This window comes from Trematomus bernacchii, unplaced genomic scaffold, assembly GCF_902827165.1.
Source record: "Trematomus bernacchii unplaced genomic scaffold, fTreBer1.1, whole genome shotgun sequence".
NCBI classification, from domain to species: Eukaryota; Metazoa; Chordata; class Actinopteri; order Perciformes; family Nototheniidae; genus Trematomus; species Trematomus bernacchii.
In genome coordinates, this window is record NW_022987739.1 from 1346606 (window position 1) to 1364949 (window position 18344).

The 18344-nt window shown below is 40.1% G+C and overlaps 1 protein-coding gene across 1 annotated transcript in view; it reads left to right on the top strand.

Moving 5' to 3' along the window:
• The first annotated feature begins 229 nt into the window (after positions 1–229).
• Positions 230–18344, top strand: part of atp10a (ATPase phospholipid transporting 10A) — a 49676-nt gene continuing 31561 nt past the window's right edge. The window contains exons 1-8 of the mRNA XM_034147968.1: positions 230–809; positions 8846–9050; positions 9634–9719; positions 12268–12374; positions 12461–12592; positions 14533–14663; positions 16224–16476; positions 17309–17526. Of these exons, the coding sequence (XP_034003859.1) occupies positions 397–809; positions 8846–9050; positions 9634–9719; positions 12268–12374; positions 12461–12592; positions 14533–14663; positions 16224–16476; positions 17309–17526 (1545 nt within the window). The 5' untranslated portion in view covers positions 230–396. The remainder of the gene's footprint in view (positions 810–8845; positions 9051–9633; positions 9720–12267; positions 12375–12460; positions 12593–14532; positions 14664–16223; positions 16477–17308; positions 17527–18344) is intronic.

Sequence of the window (18344 nt, forward strand, 5' to 3'; positions counted from 1 at the left end):
GCTTCCTGTGACTCTCCATAATACCGCGTGGCACTTGGAGACACAAAAAACCAAGGAGGAGGGGCGAGCTTCCTGTGGGTGCGCATGCGCTGATCTACAAACACAGCACCATCATTCCACCAATGGCTGAGTCCCATCCGCATGGCTTACAGATCTACTGTGGGAAGTCTAACGTTGCTGAATGCCTCCCTACTATCTCAGCATCCTTCCCAGGGAAAAAAGCAGAAGCCAAACAAGAAAAAGTTTCCTCCGACGGGAAAGAGGAGTCGCCATGGATGAAAAGGAGCAAGTTAATGCGGATAAACCGGCGAAAACTTAAAGAATGATAACATAACTCAGGGTTTGTGTAGTTATTTATCTGAAAAACTCCCCAAAGTGAGGGGAAAGTTTGCAGATATGGCGCGGGACAGCGAGGAGGACCCCAAAGCTGCAAAAAGGCAAAGAAAGAGGAAACAAAAGGAGAATAAAACCAGGACTGTGCACGCTAATATACTGTACGACCACGCCAAAGGGGAGGAAAACCCCAACAGACACTATTCAAATAACAAGATAAAGACCACCAAGTACACCGTGCTGTCCTTCCTACCCAAAAACCTCTTCGAGCAGTTCCACAGGTTCGCTAATGTTTACTTTGTCTTCATCGCTCTGCTCAACTTCGTCCCGGTGGTGAACGCGTTTCAGCCCGAGCTGGCTCTGGCCCCGGTGGTCTTCATCCTGTCGGTCACCGCCATCAAGGACCTGTGGGAGGACTACCGGAGACACCGGTCCGACACCGAGATCAACCACATGGACTGCCTGGTGTACTGCAGGTGAGAGGCAATGTAAAAAGCAACATCAAGATAACAATCAGTAACTTATATATATTTTAAATTTTATATTGTTGCATCGACTCAGTTGTCTTGTGTCTTATCTGTCAGAGAGAAACCATTATTTATTTTATTTGTATTATCATACCTTGTACCTCCTTGTGTCTATTAACCTGATAACATGTTATATTTTGCTGCATGTACCTTTTAAAGTTCTTAACAGGTAATCTGAGGGGGATTTGTTGTTTGTTTTTAACTTGTGATGTGCCATTTTGTAAAGCACTTTGAGCTGCTTGTGTTGTATGAAAAGTGCTATATAAATACAGCTTTATTATGATTATTATTTATTATAAAATTCATAGTATAACATGTAGAAAAAAACATTACAAATATGTCTTTAAAAACTGAAATAATGTCACAGAAAAAAATTGAAAAAGAATGTCACTAAAATGCCATTAAAACAGCAATAAGTGCAGGTAAGATTCATACAATAACAACTGATAACAATTTTAACTTAGTATAAAATCATTGTAAAATTGTAACAACAAAAAACATTACAAATGTCACAAAAACATAAATAAGAAAAAGGCATACAAATAAGTGGAAAATTGGAATTAAAACATATTTTTGAAGAAATATGATTTAAAAAAGTGCATGTGTCATGCACAAACGTTCTGGCAACAATCTGAAGTTTTATATTTTGTATTTAGGAACATGTGTGCTAATTACCCATACCATTTAAGGATGAATGTATATGACAGGTTGTTCACAATATACATTTTAATGGATGAAAATCAGATTTTTAAAATACATTTTCACTACTTAGTATTCACATGTTGTTTCTCAATGAGCATGGTATTGTTAAAGTATGTATTGTTTCACAATAATAGTTTAGTTTTATTTATTTAGACAATAATACAAGCATTATTTATAGTCCAAAACTGCACTGATTTTCTTCACACTCGGTTTTGGGTGAACTATCCTCAGTATTATTTACCTCTCAATTACTTTAGCATGTTCAAAAAAGCAATATAAATGTGCATTTGGGTTAAATATCCTTTAAATCACCCCAACATATCTTGTTTATTTAAATGCTGTTGTGTTGTCTATCGGGACCACTTGTTGCAACCGTCTCCACTCTGTCAGCCGTGACACAACACCATGTGCAGCTACACACACATATTTAAACGCATGCTTCCCATGACACTTATAATTCAACAAAACAAGGATTAAAACAAAGTGAGGATGGATCAGAAATGACTTTATTGATAGTAAAACCTGCCTTTCATGAAGCATATTCAGGCAGCAGCCTATACACCAACAATGAAACACTTGAGCACAAACTACAAAATCTGAGCTGACAGAAAATGCTCCGTTTGAATTTAATACACACAGTTAAGATCACACATACTATTTTATGAATATATAGGTTCACCTACTGACTTAAAAACCGAACAAATGAACCAAAGAAAGTGAAAACCATAAAGCAGATTCAGGCAGTAGGCGTATAGATTCACACTTGGGCTGCCTTTACACGGGAACGTTTACGTTTATGCACAGTATGCGTTTTCAAAAAAGTCTTCCGTTCACATGCATTCGTTTCATTTAACGTGTCTGTTCACACGAGACCGCTGGAAACGCTGTAGTACATATGCCGGGACTGTAAGTGGCGCTGTAACTTCCGCCACAAAATACACCAAAAGCAGCGAAGAAGACCCCGGAGCATGGTTGCCATGGCTACCCTTCTGTTTATGCACTGCGGTGGATTTAGCAACATGTAGTTCATGTAATTCTCCATGTCCACTTGTTGCTGATGGTTGTGGTAGAGGAGCTGTAGATTTTGCACTAACATCTGTAGCATGGTCGAGCTGTAGATGTTGTACTAACATCTGTAGCATGGTCAGTAGCAGTAGCACTAGCAGTAGCTACTGGCCATGCTACAGCAGTGAGCAGCAGAGGCGGGGAGAGGTGGGGCTATCGTTATTTTTTCAGGAAATTATCGTATAGAGGCGATTACACGGAGCCGTTTGACCCCCCAGAGCGTTTTGTTTGCAAATCTATCCACCTTGGGACCCGTTATCGTTTGTGGGGTCCGTTTCTATCGTTTTGTTACGGCCTCGTGTAAATAATAGGGCTATACGCAAGAGAAACTATGCAGATACAAGCCGTTTCGTTCTCGTGTAAAGGGGGTCTTAAAGTAGTAGCCTATAGAACAGCACAGCTCACAGAGAAGAGATACAAAACAAACACTATATGATCACTATTGATAAGATATTTAGGGAGAAAGTCTTGTTTAGCTTTTTTCATCATTTTTCATCATTTGTTAAATGACTTAAGCCCTCAGGGTTAAAGGGACATATTTTGCTGATGTTAAGGTTCATATCAGTATTCAGTGTCTCTACTGTGACATGTCTCCATGCATTAATGTTCAAAAAGCTCTTTATTTTTCTCATACTGCCTGTGCTGCAGCACATTTTTTCACCCTCTGTCTGAAACCAGAGCCCAGTCTGCTCTGATTGGTTAGCTGGCAGACTCTGTTGTGATTGGTGAACCGCTTAGAGATGTCCCGCCCCTTAGCCCTATCACGTACAATGTGTTGGAGCGCTAGCCAATAGACGGGCAAGGGACAAAGGAGTCTTGTCGTGTTGAACGTTTTTTCAAAATCTGGCAAAAAACAATTTCCTTTCAGGGTTGATAACGTTTTAATGTTAATACAGATGTTCCTTCACTACTATCATTAATAATCAGTCCGTAAGTTACCTGACAACCTGTATCTGTCCTGAACTTCCTCTGCTGCTAACTTTACCGTGAGTGTGTGAGTGTGTGTGTGTGAGTGTATTCTCTAATGAAAAGCAGCACTGTGGTCCGTGCACAGAGCAGACTTCATGGAAATCAAAAGGCTCAGTGTGCAGCGGCTCCACAGTTTTAGCAAAGTCTGACCCGAGCTGCTCTGTCAAGGTTGGACATAATTGAATTTTCTCGTGCTGCTGCTGCCGCAAAACATTTCCTCTGTCAACCCGGCAACAGCTGACCGGACTCAACCTGAAGTTGTTTTATTCTCAAGGTTAGATACACACTCCCTTTAAACTTTGTCATTTATTTTTCTGCAGGTGAATGGTTTACCTGATACATCTTCATTTAAAGGAGAGGTGTCATGCTTTTCCGGTTATTACCCGTCCCCTTGTGTGTTATGAAGGGTTTTATGCATGTAAACGGTGTGCAGAGTCAAAACCCTCAAAGCACACCCTATAGCGAGTAAAACTCTAACACAGCCAAAACGCCTCGTTGGAGATACGTCATTGTCCATTTGATTCTTCCGGGTACGGCATGATGTCATCCCGTACCCGGAACGAAATGGACCAATCCGTTGAGCCGTTACGTTACGTCCAATATGACCAATCCACGGACTTCCTCACACACACATCTGGGTGCAGGGAGCAGGCAGCTCAGCTGATTTCTCCTCCCTGGCTGCAGGCTGATAACAGACAGTTGGGATCGCGGCGAAATTCTCTCTGCAGACCCATTCTCACAGCGTTTATCAACCTTTTTCTTACTCAATATCAAGCCACACTTATTGTTTTTACTTCGGCTGTGACTTTGTGTGTGCTCAGGATGAGTTTGGCTGTGTTTCGCTATGTATCCTAAACAAGGAAACAACACCTCCACGGAGCTCAGCGCGATTCACAACGTCCCGACCAATCAGAGCACACTGTGCTCACAGGGAGGGTGGGGGCTGGAGCTTTTGGAGCTACAACGAGCCGTTAAAGGCAGAGAGTGAAATTCAGTGAATACAAGTAGTTTACAGAGATGCTGTATGAGCAACCAATGTGAGTTTGGAAAAATGCACAGTATAAATCTATTTTAGTATACCTCAACAATGGAATTATGATCAGTGGAAATGGCCATGACACCTCTCCTTTAAGCTGCACCATTTGAAAAAAGACCTAAGATATTTAAACATCCGAAAAGACCAAATGTATTCTCATATCATAATTTCACGATATATTCAAGTTTTTCCAAGTGTCTACCAACTGCATTTGCTTAAGTTATTCACAGACTGTGGAGTAGTACCTTATACAAACACACCTAAAAACACTAAGAATACCCCTTTAATCTGAGCTGCTAAATATTTACATTCCAGTGATTTAACAGGGTGTGTCTGCATTTTTGTAATCTACATTTAGGAGGAAATCAGTCATGATAAAAAGGGAAGAGACATCAATCAGCACTGTTTGTAAGTCTTAGCCATTTTTGATAAAAAATCAAATCAAATCCTCCCTCTGCTTTGACACGCCAAGACGGTCTGGGTGAAGGTTAGGGTTGCACAATGAATTGAAATTTGAGAAAAATCGCAATATGGACTAGTGCGATATTTAATGAGCCCAATATTTTGTAAAGGTAAAATGTAAACGATATCTGCAGAGAAATTTCTGATATTTTATTGACATTTTTTGTGACATTTTCTGTCATTCAAGACATTTTAGTGACAATTTTTGGGATTATAAATACTTTTTAGACACTTTTTATAATATAGATTATATATCAGATTAAGTATACGTGAGAATATTATGACTTTTTAAAAACAATCTTATCATTTACAACACCTTTTCATGACATATTTAACATTTGTTTTAATTATTATATTTTTAGACATTTTCTGTGATATTATTTACGTTTTAAAGATATTTTTGTCAATCATTTTTTCATTATAAGCAGTAAACTACTATAGAAATGTTGGGGGGGGGGTGGCATTGGGATATTTTTTTTTTTAAATCCTCTGGAGCAGAGAGAGGAGCTGTGGATTATTGATTAATGCATCAGTGTTTCTTAGGGTCAAAAACACTAAACTCACAACTTAAAATGAAAGCGTTTAGTTTATTTAATAAAAGAGCACATGTTCAATGTGAAAAGTGACAGTAGATATAGATTAATTAGAATATATATATATATATATATATAAAAAAAATGTTTTTTATCTTTTTTTAAACACCTTGAATTTCAGGGGGGGGCGCGGGGCTCCGTTGGCGGGGCGCAGCGCCCCTCCAAGACAATGGTAGGGGAAACACTGTACGTTATACCAGTCTTATTCTGTTTCAGCTAGTTTCAAAGGTCACCTATCATGCTATTTTTAGGCAATAGCATAGGTCTCAGATATATAAAAAAATATAAAAAACATGTCTATGAAGTGTTTTGCTCAAAATACCAAACAGATCACCCATTCTAGCCATGCCTCATATCCCTCTATTTCACTTCCTGTTTCAAAAGTGCTGATTTTGGGTATAAAGCTTAAAAAAAAAAAAAAAAAATTGATCAAATAAAAAAGGAGGAGGCTGAGCTCATGCGGGACCCGGCAGCTACTGTCTAAACTAAATACTGCCGTGATGAAACGCCAGATCATGGATTATTTCTGAAACAGTATGGAGCTCAAAGGCTTTCTCTCTTGCCGGTTATACCACAAGGTGAGTTCCTTTTTTATTTCCTGCTTCTTCACACACATGCTCTCCAGTACAGGTTAGCTCTGAGTGTTAGCGATGCTAATGTAAACATGCACCGACCATATTACGTCCAAAACAGTCGGGCATTGTTTCTGATAGCAACTTTCTGATAGTGCCGTGGGTCCACATTTCAGATATTACGTCATATCGGACGCAAATCTGGATCAGCTCCGTTGTAGCCCCGTTTTTAGAGATTTGGGTATGGAGGAAAAGAGAGAGGGTTTTATTTTCAGACGCTGCATGAGTTCCCTGACACACCGGGGACACATATTGATGTATAAAGGACATCAAAAAGTGCATTTTGCATGATAGGTCCCCTTTAAATGTTTAACTCTCTTGTTGTTTTTGTCCTCTTCAATTATGTGTTTGTTATTTTGGTCATAGTCCACTAAGATTGATGTTGTCAATTAGACTTACTAATTAGTTTTTTTCACACTGAATGACTTAATCCCATACATTTAATGAGCCGATCTTTAATAAAAACAAGATTTATAGTGGTATTTTCCCCTACAAATAATCCCCAACAACTAAATTGAAAATAAGTTAGCAAACCTGCACGGTTGAATTGACATTTTATACACTTAGATGCATGTGGTTTCTGTTATCTTTGACTTCACACTTTATTAAATGTACAAAGTCCTGTGTAAGCATAACATACCAAGATGTGTATCTATAAATACTTTATTGGAAATAACCAGAGCACTCTTCTTACTGCCAAAAAGCCACAACAATTTGCTCTTTAAAGAAACGCAAAAGTACGATTCAGTTTGTTTTTCTACATTTACATAACAACACAGAAAACTATTCTTGGAAGCAAACAAGTACATGATAAGTTAACTATTTCTGCAGTCTACTGGCAGTCAGATGTTTGTCCTTCAATGCTGCAGGAATCTATCTTACATTCTTAGTGCATGCCTTTAAAACTACCACAGTAAATATGGCCCACACAAACTAATCAATTACCCAGTTAGGTAGGAATGTATGAGCTGAGATAGACAACAGCAAGATAACGTTTGGATGTTTTGAAGCAGGGTTGTTTGAGGTTTTCTCTCCAAAGTTGGTGTACTACCTACCTAAAATAAGTGTAATATGTAAGCTTATTACATGGCCACATACTAAATAAACCTACACCTTGACTTATAATATTGATAATAAATTATTTCATTGATTTAAAAATGATTGTATGTTTTCCATTCCACTGCGTATCAACGGCTGGAACTGATACCGTGTTCCTTTTAGTGTTTACTTCCTGTCTGTCTTCTTCTGCTGTTCCCTTTAGTGTTTACTTCCTGTCTGTCTTCTTCTGCTGTTCCCTTTGGTGTTTACTTCCTGTCTGTCTTCTTCTGCTGTTCCCTTTGGTGTTTACTTTCTGTCTTGTCTTCTTCTGCTGTTCCCTTTAGTGTTTACAACCTGTCTGTCTTCTTCTGCTGTTCCCTTTAGTGTTTACTTTCTGTCTGTCTTCTTCTGCTGTTCCCTTTGGTGTTTACTTCCTGTCTGTCTTCTTCTGCTGTTCCCTTTAGTGTTTACTTTCTGTCCTGTCTTCTTCTGCTGTTCCCTTTAGTGTTTACTTTCTGTCTTGTCTTCTTCTGCTGTTCCCTTTAGTGTTTACTTTCTGTCTGTCTTCTTCTGCTTTTTCTGTAAACTTCACTTCTTCCTGCGGATTGATATGACTGCACATAGTCCCTGGATCCTCCTTAGCAACGGTCTGCTCTCCTTAGCAACGGTCTGTTTGTGAAAAATAGCAGACCTGTAGAATGTCCAAATCGACCAATCAGCATCGAGTATTCTACAAAGCTGTGTAATCAATTAAATTAACCACCTCATGGAGTAAGTTCACATCACATATTGCACTGACACTGCTTTTACTTCTATAGCAAACGTTATAATCTGGGGAATGTTATTTAAAAATGATTTGCTCTAACTTTGTAAAGTCTATACTTTTAAATAAAGATCAATATTGCTATAAGTAGTTTTCAGTTGTCTTTTAGATTTTGTTCTGATCGAGTGCATGCAGTGTTTTCATGCACCTTATGCATTTCAGTGACAACATTCAAGGGAAGGAATGTTTTTATATATCCGGAAGTGAGTCATTAATTTCAGGGAAGCGAGGTTGTGATGAATAAATAACATTATGAGTGTTTTTCCTCACAATTCGTTACCGTATGTCGCTCTGGTGTATGCATTATTTATCATAACCTGCTAACAGGAATATCACAATGTTCAGAAAGGAAACATCGGTTACCATTTATGGAAGTATTTCCAGTCATGACTGTTTTCCCGTTAAAAGTCAAGAGTTCAGCAAGTTCCTCAAAATAGTGACATTGTTTAAAATATGCCAGCGTGACAACACATACTCATTGATTAATTGATTGATTTTGTGGACCTAAACATATAGGAAACTATTGAGATTTACTGTAAACAGCAGGAAGCTACCAATGTACTGCTGTGTTATTACATTTTCTGTGACATAATGACAAGTTGCTGTTTTTAGAAACCATCAGATATTGAAATAATGACTCCACATCTTTCTCATTGTTCCTGCAGAGTGGAGAGGCGTTACGTGGAGAAGTTCTGGAAGGAGGTGAGGGTGGGAGACTTCATCCGGCTGCGCTGTAACGAGATCCTCCCCGCCGACGTCCTACTGCTCAGCTCCAGCGACCCGGACCGCCTCTGTCACATCGAGACGGCCACGCTGGACGGAGAGACCAACCTGAAGCAGAGGCATGTGGTGCGCAGCTTCCTGGACCTGGTGAGACCCTTTACAGCCATCAAATAAGAGAACCGTGCTGGGAGAAATCCTGATTAATTGTATTAACCCATGTCACAAACTGTTCTCTCTCTTGCCTACTGGTAGGAGATACAGAAGCTTTAAAGGTCACCTATTATGCAAAATCCACTTTTCATGTCTTTTCTACATCACCATGTGTCCCCTCTGTGTAAAGAGATTCTGGAAGTTTCAGGAACAAAGACCCCCTCTCTTTTTGTCCTGACCCATTTATATAAAAACCTGTCTGAAAATGAGCTGATCAGATTTTGGCCACTTTATGATGTCATAACGATGTTTTGTCTTGTGTCACCATTAGCCATTCACCAACCAAGGTAACCCCCCCCCACCTTATCACCTGAATCTCCTCCTAGAGCACTATTGTGTTCTTTTTAACCAAATATCTCTCAGAGGGGCGTGGGGAGTGGCTCCTTATTTTCATCTAAAGTAACAGACGGAGAATCAGCACTTTTGAAACAGGGCAGAAACAGAGGGGATTATGGGATGCTGCAATGATCTGTTTGGTGTTTGGAAATTAGCAGCTGTTCTGTTTGTTTTTTGTTTTCAGGATTGTGATTTCGACCCCCTGAAGTACAACGGCATCATTGAATGTGAAAAACCAAACAACGACCTGAACAGATTCAGAGGCTACATGTGAGAACTCTCTCTGCTTCATTTTAATTTAAATTTCCCTGTCAATACGAGTAAATGTCGACTGATTTATTCTCCAGAATGGAAATAATGTGAAACGGTGGTTTGTTTACCAGAAGCCAGAAAGTCTCCAACTTATAATTATGACTTAAAGTTTTTCCAAGTCAGGATTAGGATTTGACTTCTTGGGATGTGGTTTGCCCGTTTTGACCGCGCTATAGATGTATGTGCTTTATCGTGACCAGAATATAGTGGAGCTGTAGTTCGTAGAAGTCTATGAGAGAAAAGCAAAGCAACAACTAAACTGTGGTAGCAATTTAATCATGTACACAAAGGAGATTGATTAGAAGCATTCAACTTAATATACCAAAATGGAGAAGTGAAAGCCTATTTTAAACTAGACGTATGGTAACTGAAAGGGCTTTAACTATGCAAGGTGGGACGAAAGAAAGATGCCATAAGTTGCTTTATGTTTTTATCTGTCTCCTGTGAGAAAATGCAATGCCTAATTACTTGAGTACCGTTTTACAAACCTGGATACCACTTAGTATGAGCTGGAACTTTTACATCTAGAGAAATTAAAGTGGACCTATCATGCTATATTTGAATAATATAGTGTAGGACCATACCTATATAAGGCATATTTATACTTTTTTTTTTTCAAAATACCAAACAGATCATGCATTTTAGTCATGCCTCATTTCGCTCAATTTGAAAAATGTTAGCTCTGTTTTTGCAAGGGTTGATTCTGTGAGAACAGCACCATCTAGAGGCCTGGCATATGTACTACAGCGTCTCCAGCGCTTTCGAACGGCAATGGCCGTGGCTGTCTCCTCCTGATTGGTGGAGTTGGCCCAATAGCCGTAGCGCCACCGTCCTGACGTCAGGACAGTGTTCAAATCTGGATCAGTTTTTATCAGATCCGTTGCAGCCCCTTTTTTAGAGATTTGGGTATGGAGGAAAATAGAGAGGGTTGTGTTTTCTGACACTTGGTGAGTTCCCTGGAACACCGGGGACACATATTCATGTATAAAAGACGTACAAAAGTGCATTTTGCATGATAGGTCCCCTTTAAGTTATTTGTGAAACTTGTTCACTTTTTCGACTATTTTAAATTGTCTTTCATTGCCTAACAACTTGATGGGGACAACAAGACCACAATGCTACCTTTTTACACTTTGGTTAAAACAAAGAAGGTGAAACATGTAAATAAGTGAGCAGATTGTGCTACCTTCATACAGAGCCAGGCTAGCTGCTTCCCCATTGATTTCAGTCTTGATGCTAAGCTAAGCTAACTGCGTTCTCACCGTCGCCTTGTAATCATACAGACATGAGAGTTGTATCTATCTTCATATCAAATCCTCTGCAAGAAAACCAGAAACTGCATTTCCTGAAAATATTTCTAGACATGTTTATCAGTAGGTGGCATCATGTTTTGAGTTTATAAAGAGGTTTTGAGAGCTGGGTTAATCCAAAGGGAACTTTTCACCATGTCTCCCGAAACAACGTCTTCTTGGCTTACAGTCGGGCTAACCCGTTCTCACATGTTCCTGACAGTTATATTTTACTTCTTCAGAAGAAGACCATATGCTGCAGGTTTTATGTTGCCAGGTTGCAGCCGAGCACAGGGCACAGCAGCGGGGTTAAAGGGGGGGGGGGGGGGGCAGTTATCTCAGCAGTGTTTTATTACATTAAGGCCAATGTCACTGAGTGTAATTTCAGCCGTGTGTGTGTGTGTGTGTGTGTGTGTGTGTGTGTGTGTGTGTGTGTGTGTGTGTGTGTGTGTGTGTGTGTGTGTGTGTGTGTGTGTGTGTGTGTGTGTGTGTGTGTGTGTGTGTGTGTGTGTGTGTGTGTGTGTGTGTGTGTGTGTGTGTGTGTGTGTGTGTGTGTGTGTGTGTGTGTGTGTGTGTGTGTGTCAGACTGCAGAGCTTCTGCAAGGAATGCTTGTTCTCAATTTGATGATTCATCGGGTCATGAAAGTCATTTGATTTGTTTTTATTACATACAGCAAACTCTTTCACGTGTTTATTTTTCACTTTCATTATTTAAACTGTTATAACTTTTAGCCCTAATGTGCTTATGCAATATTTTAAGCTCTTTATTAAAGTAGTTTTTATTTTCTTTGGCTAATTATTTTTACTGTTTATCCATATCTTAAGATACTTATTTTTAATCTAATTATTTAAATTGTTCATGGGCTTTATTTTTGTCTATATATAAATTGTCTGTCCATTAAGCTAATTATTTAAACAATTGTTCCATTATTTATAACATCATTATTGAAATTGAGATGTGTGTGAAGTACGGCAGAAGCTTAGGGACAAGATTAATAATCTGTAACGCTGTAGTTTCTTGTTTGTGTCCATCAATTGGTTTGTTTCCATGTATTGTGTTGGTTTTTACATCAAGTCCAAGCACTACTTGGGAAAGAATTGCTTTTAAGTAATTGTTTTAAATGCTACCCTCTGGGGTTGTTGTGTCAAGATACTCTTCCAGTTGTTGTGCTTTTAAATTCCTAAACCAAATCAATGTATTGGTATTTCCTCCTCAGAGTCCATCGCAGTGGCCGGAGAGATGCACTTTACAAAGAGAACCTGCTGCTGAGAGGCTGCACCATCAGAAACACAGAGGAGGCCGTGGGGATCATTATTTACGCAGGTCAGCTCCACCCCCAGAGTAACCTCGTCTCAGACTGTCTCTCTACTTGTTTGACCTCCGACCTCTCAAACCATTTGTCTCTACAGGTCACGAAACCAAAGCCATGCTTAACAACAACGGGCCGCGATACAAACGCAGCAAACTGGAGCGTCAGATGAACGTGCACGTGTTCTGGTGCGTCATCATCCTGCTGGTCATGTGCCTGTTCACTGCGATCGGTAAGAAACCCTCCAGAGATATTTTAAGTAGGGCTGCACGAAAATACCAACGCCTTCCATGACTATTCAAACCCCTGAAGGCAGCATCTCCCTGGTTCCCTCCTCAAAAAGCCAGTGGGATTTTTCAATTGGACTTTGTTTACTTCCAGAACATAGAGACATCACTATGTAACGCTGATGCTCCTATTGGCTAGTGCTTCAACACATTGTACGTGATAGGCTAAGGGGCGGGACATCTCTAATGCCCCTTTCACACCGGCGCTTTTCCAGCTCCTGCTCGGAGCTGGAGCTGGAAAAGCGCCGGTTTTTCCTGTTTACACCGCAGCGGCGGCGCGTCATAGCTCCGGAATGCGGTTCACTTCCAGCTCCAAAAAATTGTCGGTCCAGAGGCAAGAGCTTCGGAGCTATGACGCGGCGTCGCTTACGTCTCTTACGTCGAGGCGTGCAGGAAACCTTACTTTGACCACCCGTTCGCTGTTATTGATCATTGTGGAGATACATGGGCTGCACAGGTTGTAATGTCCGACTATCACAAGTAGAATCATAATGAAAAATACGCCGGTAAAATGTGCCTGTAGAAAACGGCTTAGCAAGTAGTCAGTTTAGCTTCGGTTGCTATGCTAACATCACCCATGTTATACCAGAGAAACTTTCATAACAGCGTTGTGATGCCAAACAGCGTCAATTCAGACTGACACACATTCACTTAAGGGGAACTGGGGATATGTATCAGCTGCTTGTGTGACAGTCAGACAGTGAATACTTTAGAGCCGTGTGAGCTAACCCGGAGCTAACGGGAGAATACACTCGTGGAAGAGCAGCCAGCACTGCAGCGGTCGGTAAATGCCGCTGAAACACATTAATAAACAATGAACCACGGCACTCTGGAGAAAAGTATAAGGTTGGAGAAGTCGTTATTTAATTTAATCTGGCTTCGTATGATTAAAAGCAACACGATCATCGACCCGACGCAGTCCCCGGCCCGTTGTTGTTGTGGGAGAAAATCTGTGACGTCATGACGCAGCAGCGGCAGCTCTGGGCAGTGTGAACAGAGCGGGAGCTGAAAAGGGAAACCGGAGCTGAACCAGAAAAGCTCTCGCTAGGAGCTAGAAAGGGAAAATCGCTGGTGTGAAAGCCGCATAAGTGGTTGACCAATCACAACAGAACCGGCCAGCTAACCAATCAGAGCAGACTGGGCTCTGGTTTCAGACAGAGGGTGAAAAGAGGTGCTGCAGCACAGGCAGTATGAGAAAATAAAGAGCTTTTTGAACATTAAAGCATGGAGACATGTCACAGTAGAGACACTACATACTGATATACCACCTGAAACATCAGCAGGAGAGGACTCTTTAAAGTAGAGACACTACATACTGATATACACCTGAACATCAGCAGGAGAGGACTCTTTAAAGTAGAGACACTACATACTGATATACACCTGAACATCAGCAGGAGAGGACTCTTTAAAGTAGAGACACTATATACTGATATACACCTGAACATCAGCAGGAGAGGACTCTTTAAAGTAGAGACACAAAATACTGATATACACCTGAACATCAGCAGGAGAGGACTCTTTAAAGTAGAGACACAACATACTGATATACACCTGAACATCAGCAGGAGAGGACTCTTTAAAGTAGAGACACTACATACTGATATACACCTGCACATCAGCAGGAGAGGACTCTTTAAAGTAGAGACACTACATACTGATATACACCTGAACATCAGCAGGAGAGGACTCTTTAAAGTAGAGACACTACATACTGATATACACCTGAACATCAGCAGGAGATGTCCTCTTTAAACGTGGGAAGCCAATTTGTGATTGCAAAATAAAATTGTGCCTCTGACTGTGTTTACTGTGCCTTTTTTATTTGTATATCTCCTCTCTCCTGTGTTTATGTGAGTTGACCTTGTGCTGTTTTCTGTTGCAGGTCACGGGCTGTGGATGTTTCAGTACGGAGATAAGAGGCCGGTGTTTGACGTGCTCAGCCCAGAGGGGACGGATTTATCACCAGTCATGACGGCCGTTTATCTCTTCCTCACCATGATCATCGTCTTCCAGGTACGCAGCAGAGGGGAGCAAAGGCGCAGATAATAAAATATTAAAGTTTGTAATGTTTTATCCCGCCGTACACTGAAGATCAACCGACCTCTAGATCTGTATCGTCACTTTTAATCTGGAAAACAGAGAGGACTTACTCCATGCTGAGAAATAATCTTTATAACAGCAGAAGAAGATTGACAGCTATTGATCTGTTTGTTTTTGTTGGCTTTCAGGCAGTAACGTCAGTGGAAATGTCACCCTGTCCTGTGTCACATGTTGCAGATAGTCCTGGTCAATTTAACGAATCAGAAATCAACACAGACAGCAGTTCAGTTTCACTTTGCAAACATGATATTTTTGGCGGTGGGTGACTTGCAGTACTGCCAGATAAACACATGACTGTGTTGGTGGGGGCTGGGCCTTTCCTCCCAAAAGCCATGACTCATTTCCACTTTCCAGAAATGTTGCCTGGAAATGTCTCACCCTGGATTTCAGCAACATTTCTTAAGACACCAAACATACACAAATTACACGTATATACATTTCTCCCATTGGTCCTTAGGATAAATAGACATCGCCCATTGAACATGCTTGAATGTATTTATTCTATTTAAGACTAGAAAGGTTTTACGAGCTTCTGCTTGTTCTCAATTTGATGATTCATCGGGTCATGACAGTCATTTCATTTGTTTTTATTACATACAGAAAACTCCTTCACGTGTTTACTTTTCACTTTCATTATTTAAACGGTTATAACTTTTTTTGCCGCCTTCTATTTTAACCATTTAACCATTATTATAATATAATCCTTTCCCGTATTTATTTAATGTCCTTATGCGATATTTTAAGCTCTTTATTAAAGTAGTTTTTCCTTTTCCTTTAGCTAATTATTTGACTGTTTATCCATATCTTTAGATACTTATTTAATTATTCATTCAAATAAAATCCCTTTTTAATGTTTTATTTTTAATCAAATTATTTAAATTGTTCATGGGATTTATTTTTGTCTTTTATTTAAATTGTTTGTCCATTACTTTAAGCTAATTATTTAAACAATTGTTCCATTCTTTTTAACATCATTATTGAATCTGTTTATAGACAAACAAATATATTCATTACTCATTGAGGATATTTAATTTAAATAGGTTTTTATAATTTTTTTAAGCTAGTTATTTAAACTGTTTATCCATTATTATCTTTTTAATTATTAAAACTGTTTATTTATTATTTTTAGCTTTTTATGTGAACAATTTATTTTTATTTTTAAGCTAATTAATTAAAATACATATCCATACTTTTTAAGGTAATTTTTTGTAACTATTTGAAAAAAATGGTAAGCTAATATTTAATACTGCATGCATAATTTTGTATTAAATTATTTAAAAATGTTCATGCATTTTAAAGCAATTTTTCGAGGTCAATATTTAAATAGAAAAAAAATCCATTATTTAAAAAAAAATGATGATTAAGTATGTTAATGCATTATCTTTAGCTATTTGTGAAAATATTTATAATAATTTATGTTCCTCTCATGCACCTCCTGTAGAAGTCTCTCACTCTGCCCTCCCCCCCCCCCAGGTGCTGATCCCCATCTCTCTGTTCGTGTCGATTGAGATCGTGAAGATCTGCCAGGTGTTCTTCATCCATCAGGACCTGGACCTGTACGACGAGGAGACCGACTCCCACCTGCAGTGCCGAGCGCTGAACATCACCGAAGACCTCGGACAGATGCAGTACATCTTCTCCGACAAGACCGGCACGCTGACGGAGAACAAGATGGTGTTCAGGCGCTGCACCGTCGCTGGGGTGGAGTACTCCCATGATGCAAATGGTGAGAAAAAAAACACCTATATTATTTAGTTTCTCAAGTTAATTGCACTAGTCTAGTCTAAGTGACATAAAGAATATATTATATATATAATTTTGTTTGTAATTATCTTTTTATTTCCCTTACTTTACAGGTTAATAAACATAGGAACAACACTCGCAGAAAAACAGACAGACTTATCCATAGACAAAAAAACAAAAGACAAATAATAACACAAAAGACATCACAGCAGGGCTATTTATCTCTTCCTATTGTAAAGTGGACCTATCATGCTATATTTGAATAATATAGTGTAGGACCATACCTATATAAGGCATATTTATACTTTTTTTTTCTCAAAATACCAAACAGATCATGCATTTTAGCCATGCCTCATTTTGCTCAATTTGAAATGTTTTAGCTCTGGATTTGCAAGGGCAGATTCTGTGAGAACAGCACCATCTACTGGCCTGGCATATGTACTACAGCGTCTCCAGCGCTTTCGAACGGCAATGGCCGTGGCTGTCTCCTCCTGATTGGTGGAGTTGGCCCAATAGCCGTAGCGCCACCGTCCTGACGTCAGGACAGTGTTCAAATCCGGATCAGTTTTTATCAGATCCGTTGCAGCCCCTTTTTTTAGAGATTTGGGTATGGAGGAAAATAGAGAGGGTTGTGTTTTCTGACACTTGGTGAGTTCCCTGGAACACCGGGGACACATTCATGTATAAAAGACGTACAAAAGTGCATTTTGCATGATAGGTCCCCTTTAAGCTAAACAAAATCTGGCCTTGTGGGCGACTTAAAGTATTTCATTGATATAAAGTCACTCTTAACGATGTGTTTGTGTGTTACCCAGCCAAAAGACTTGCCATGTACCAGGAGATGGACTCTGAGGAGGAGGAGTGCCCGTCTCGCGGCGGGACCCTCCCCCGGCGGGACAGTGTGGGCAGCCATCAGAGCGCCAAGGTGGTCCTGCGCTCACAAAGCACCAAATCCCACCGCAGGACCGGCAGCCGGGCCGAGGCCAAGAGGGCGAGCATCCTGTCCAAACACACCGCCTTCAGCAGCCCCATGGTCAGTACCAAACCATATGATACCATACAATAGAGCGGTGCAGTGATGACGTATTTTTGTAGGCCGACCCGGAAGTGCGCAAGGGTTTCCTCGACAAAAAAGCAATGGGATTCCTCCATAGGATTTTTGAATATTGTAAAAAACAAGATCTGTGGAAAACAAACCTGTTTGATAAATGCACGTTTTGTTCAGCCGGATAATCTCCACATGTCTACCCTACTTTTATAATTAAGAGTACAGCAGGGTCGCACGACTTTGACGTCACGCCAACTTAAGATCGATATTCAAAAATACAGATTCAAATGTCATACCATAAAAGAGGGCCAGCATCCTGTGAAAACACACTGCCTTCAGCAGCCCCATGGTCAGATCCATATCATACCGTACCATACCATACCATACCACACAATACCCTGAAAATACCGTACCAGAGGGCCATCATCCTGTCCAAACTCACCGCCTTCAGCAGCCCCATGGTCAGTACCAAACCATATAATACCATACAATATCATACCATAGAACAGAGCCAGAATTCTGTCCAAACTTACCGACTTCAGCAGTACCATACCATACCATATGATACCATATGATACCATACAATATTATATATATTATACCATACCACCATACCACACAATACCCTGAAAATACCGTACCAGAGGGCCAGCATCCTGTCCAAACTCACCGCCTTCAGCAGCCCCATGGTCAGTACCAAACCATACCATATTATACCATACTATAGTATACCACACAATACCCTGAAAATACCGTACCAGAGGGCCATCAACCTGTCCAAACTCACCGCCTTCAGTGTGCAA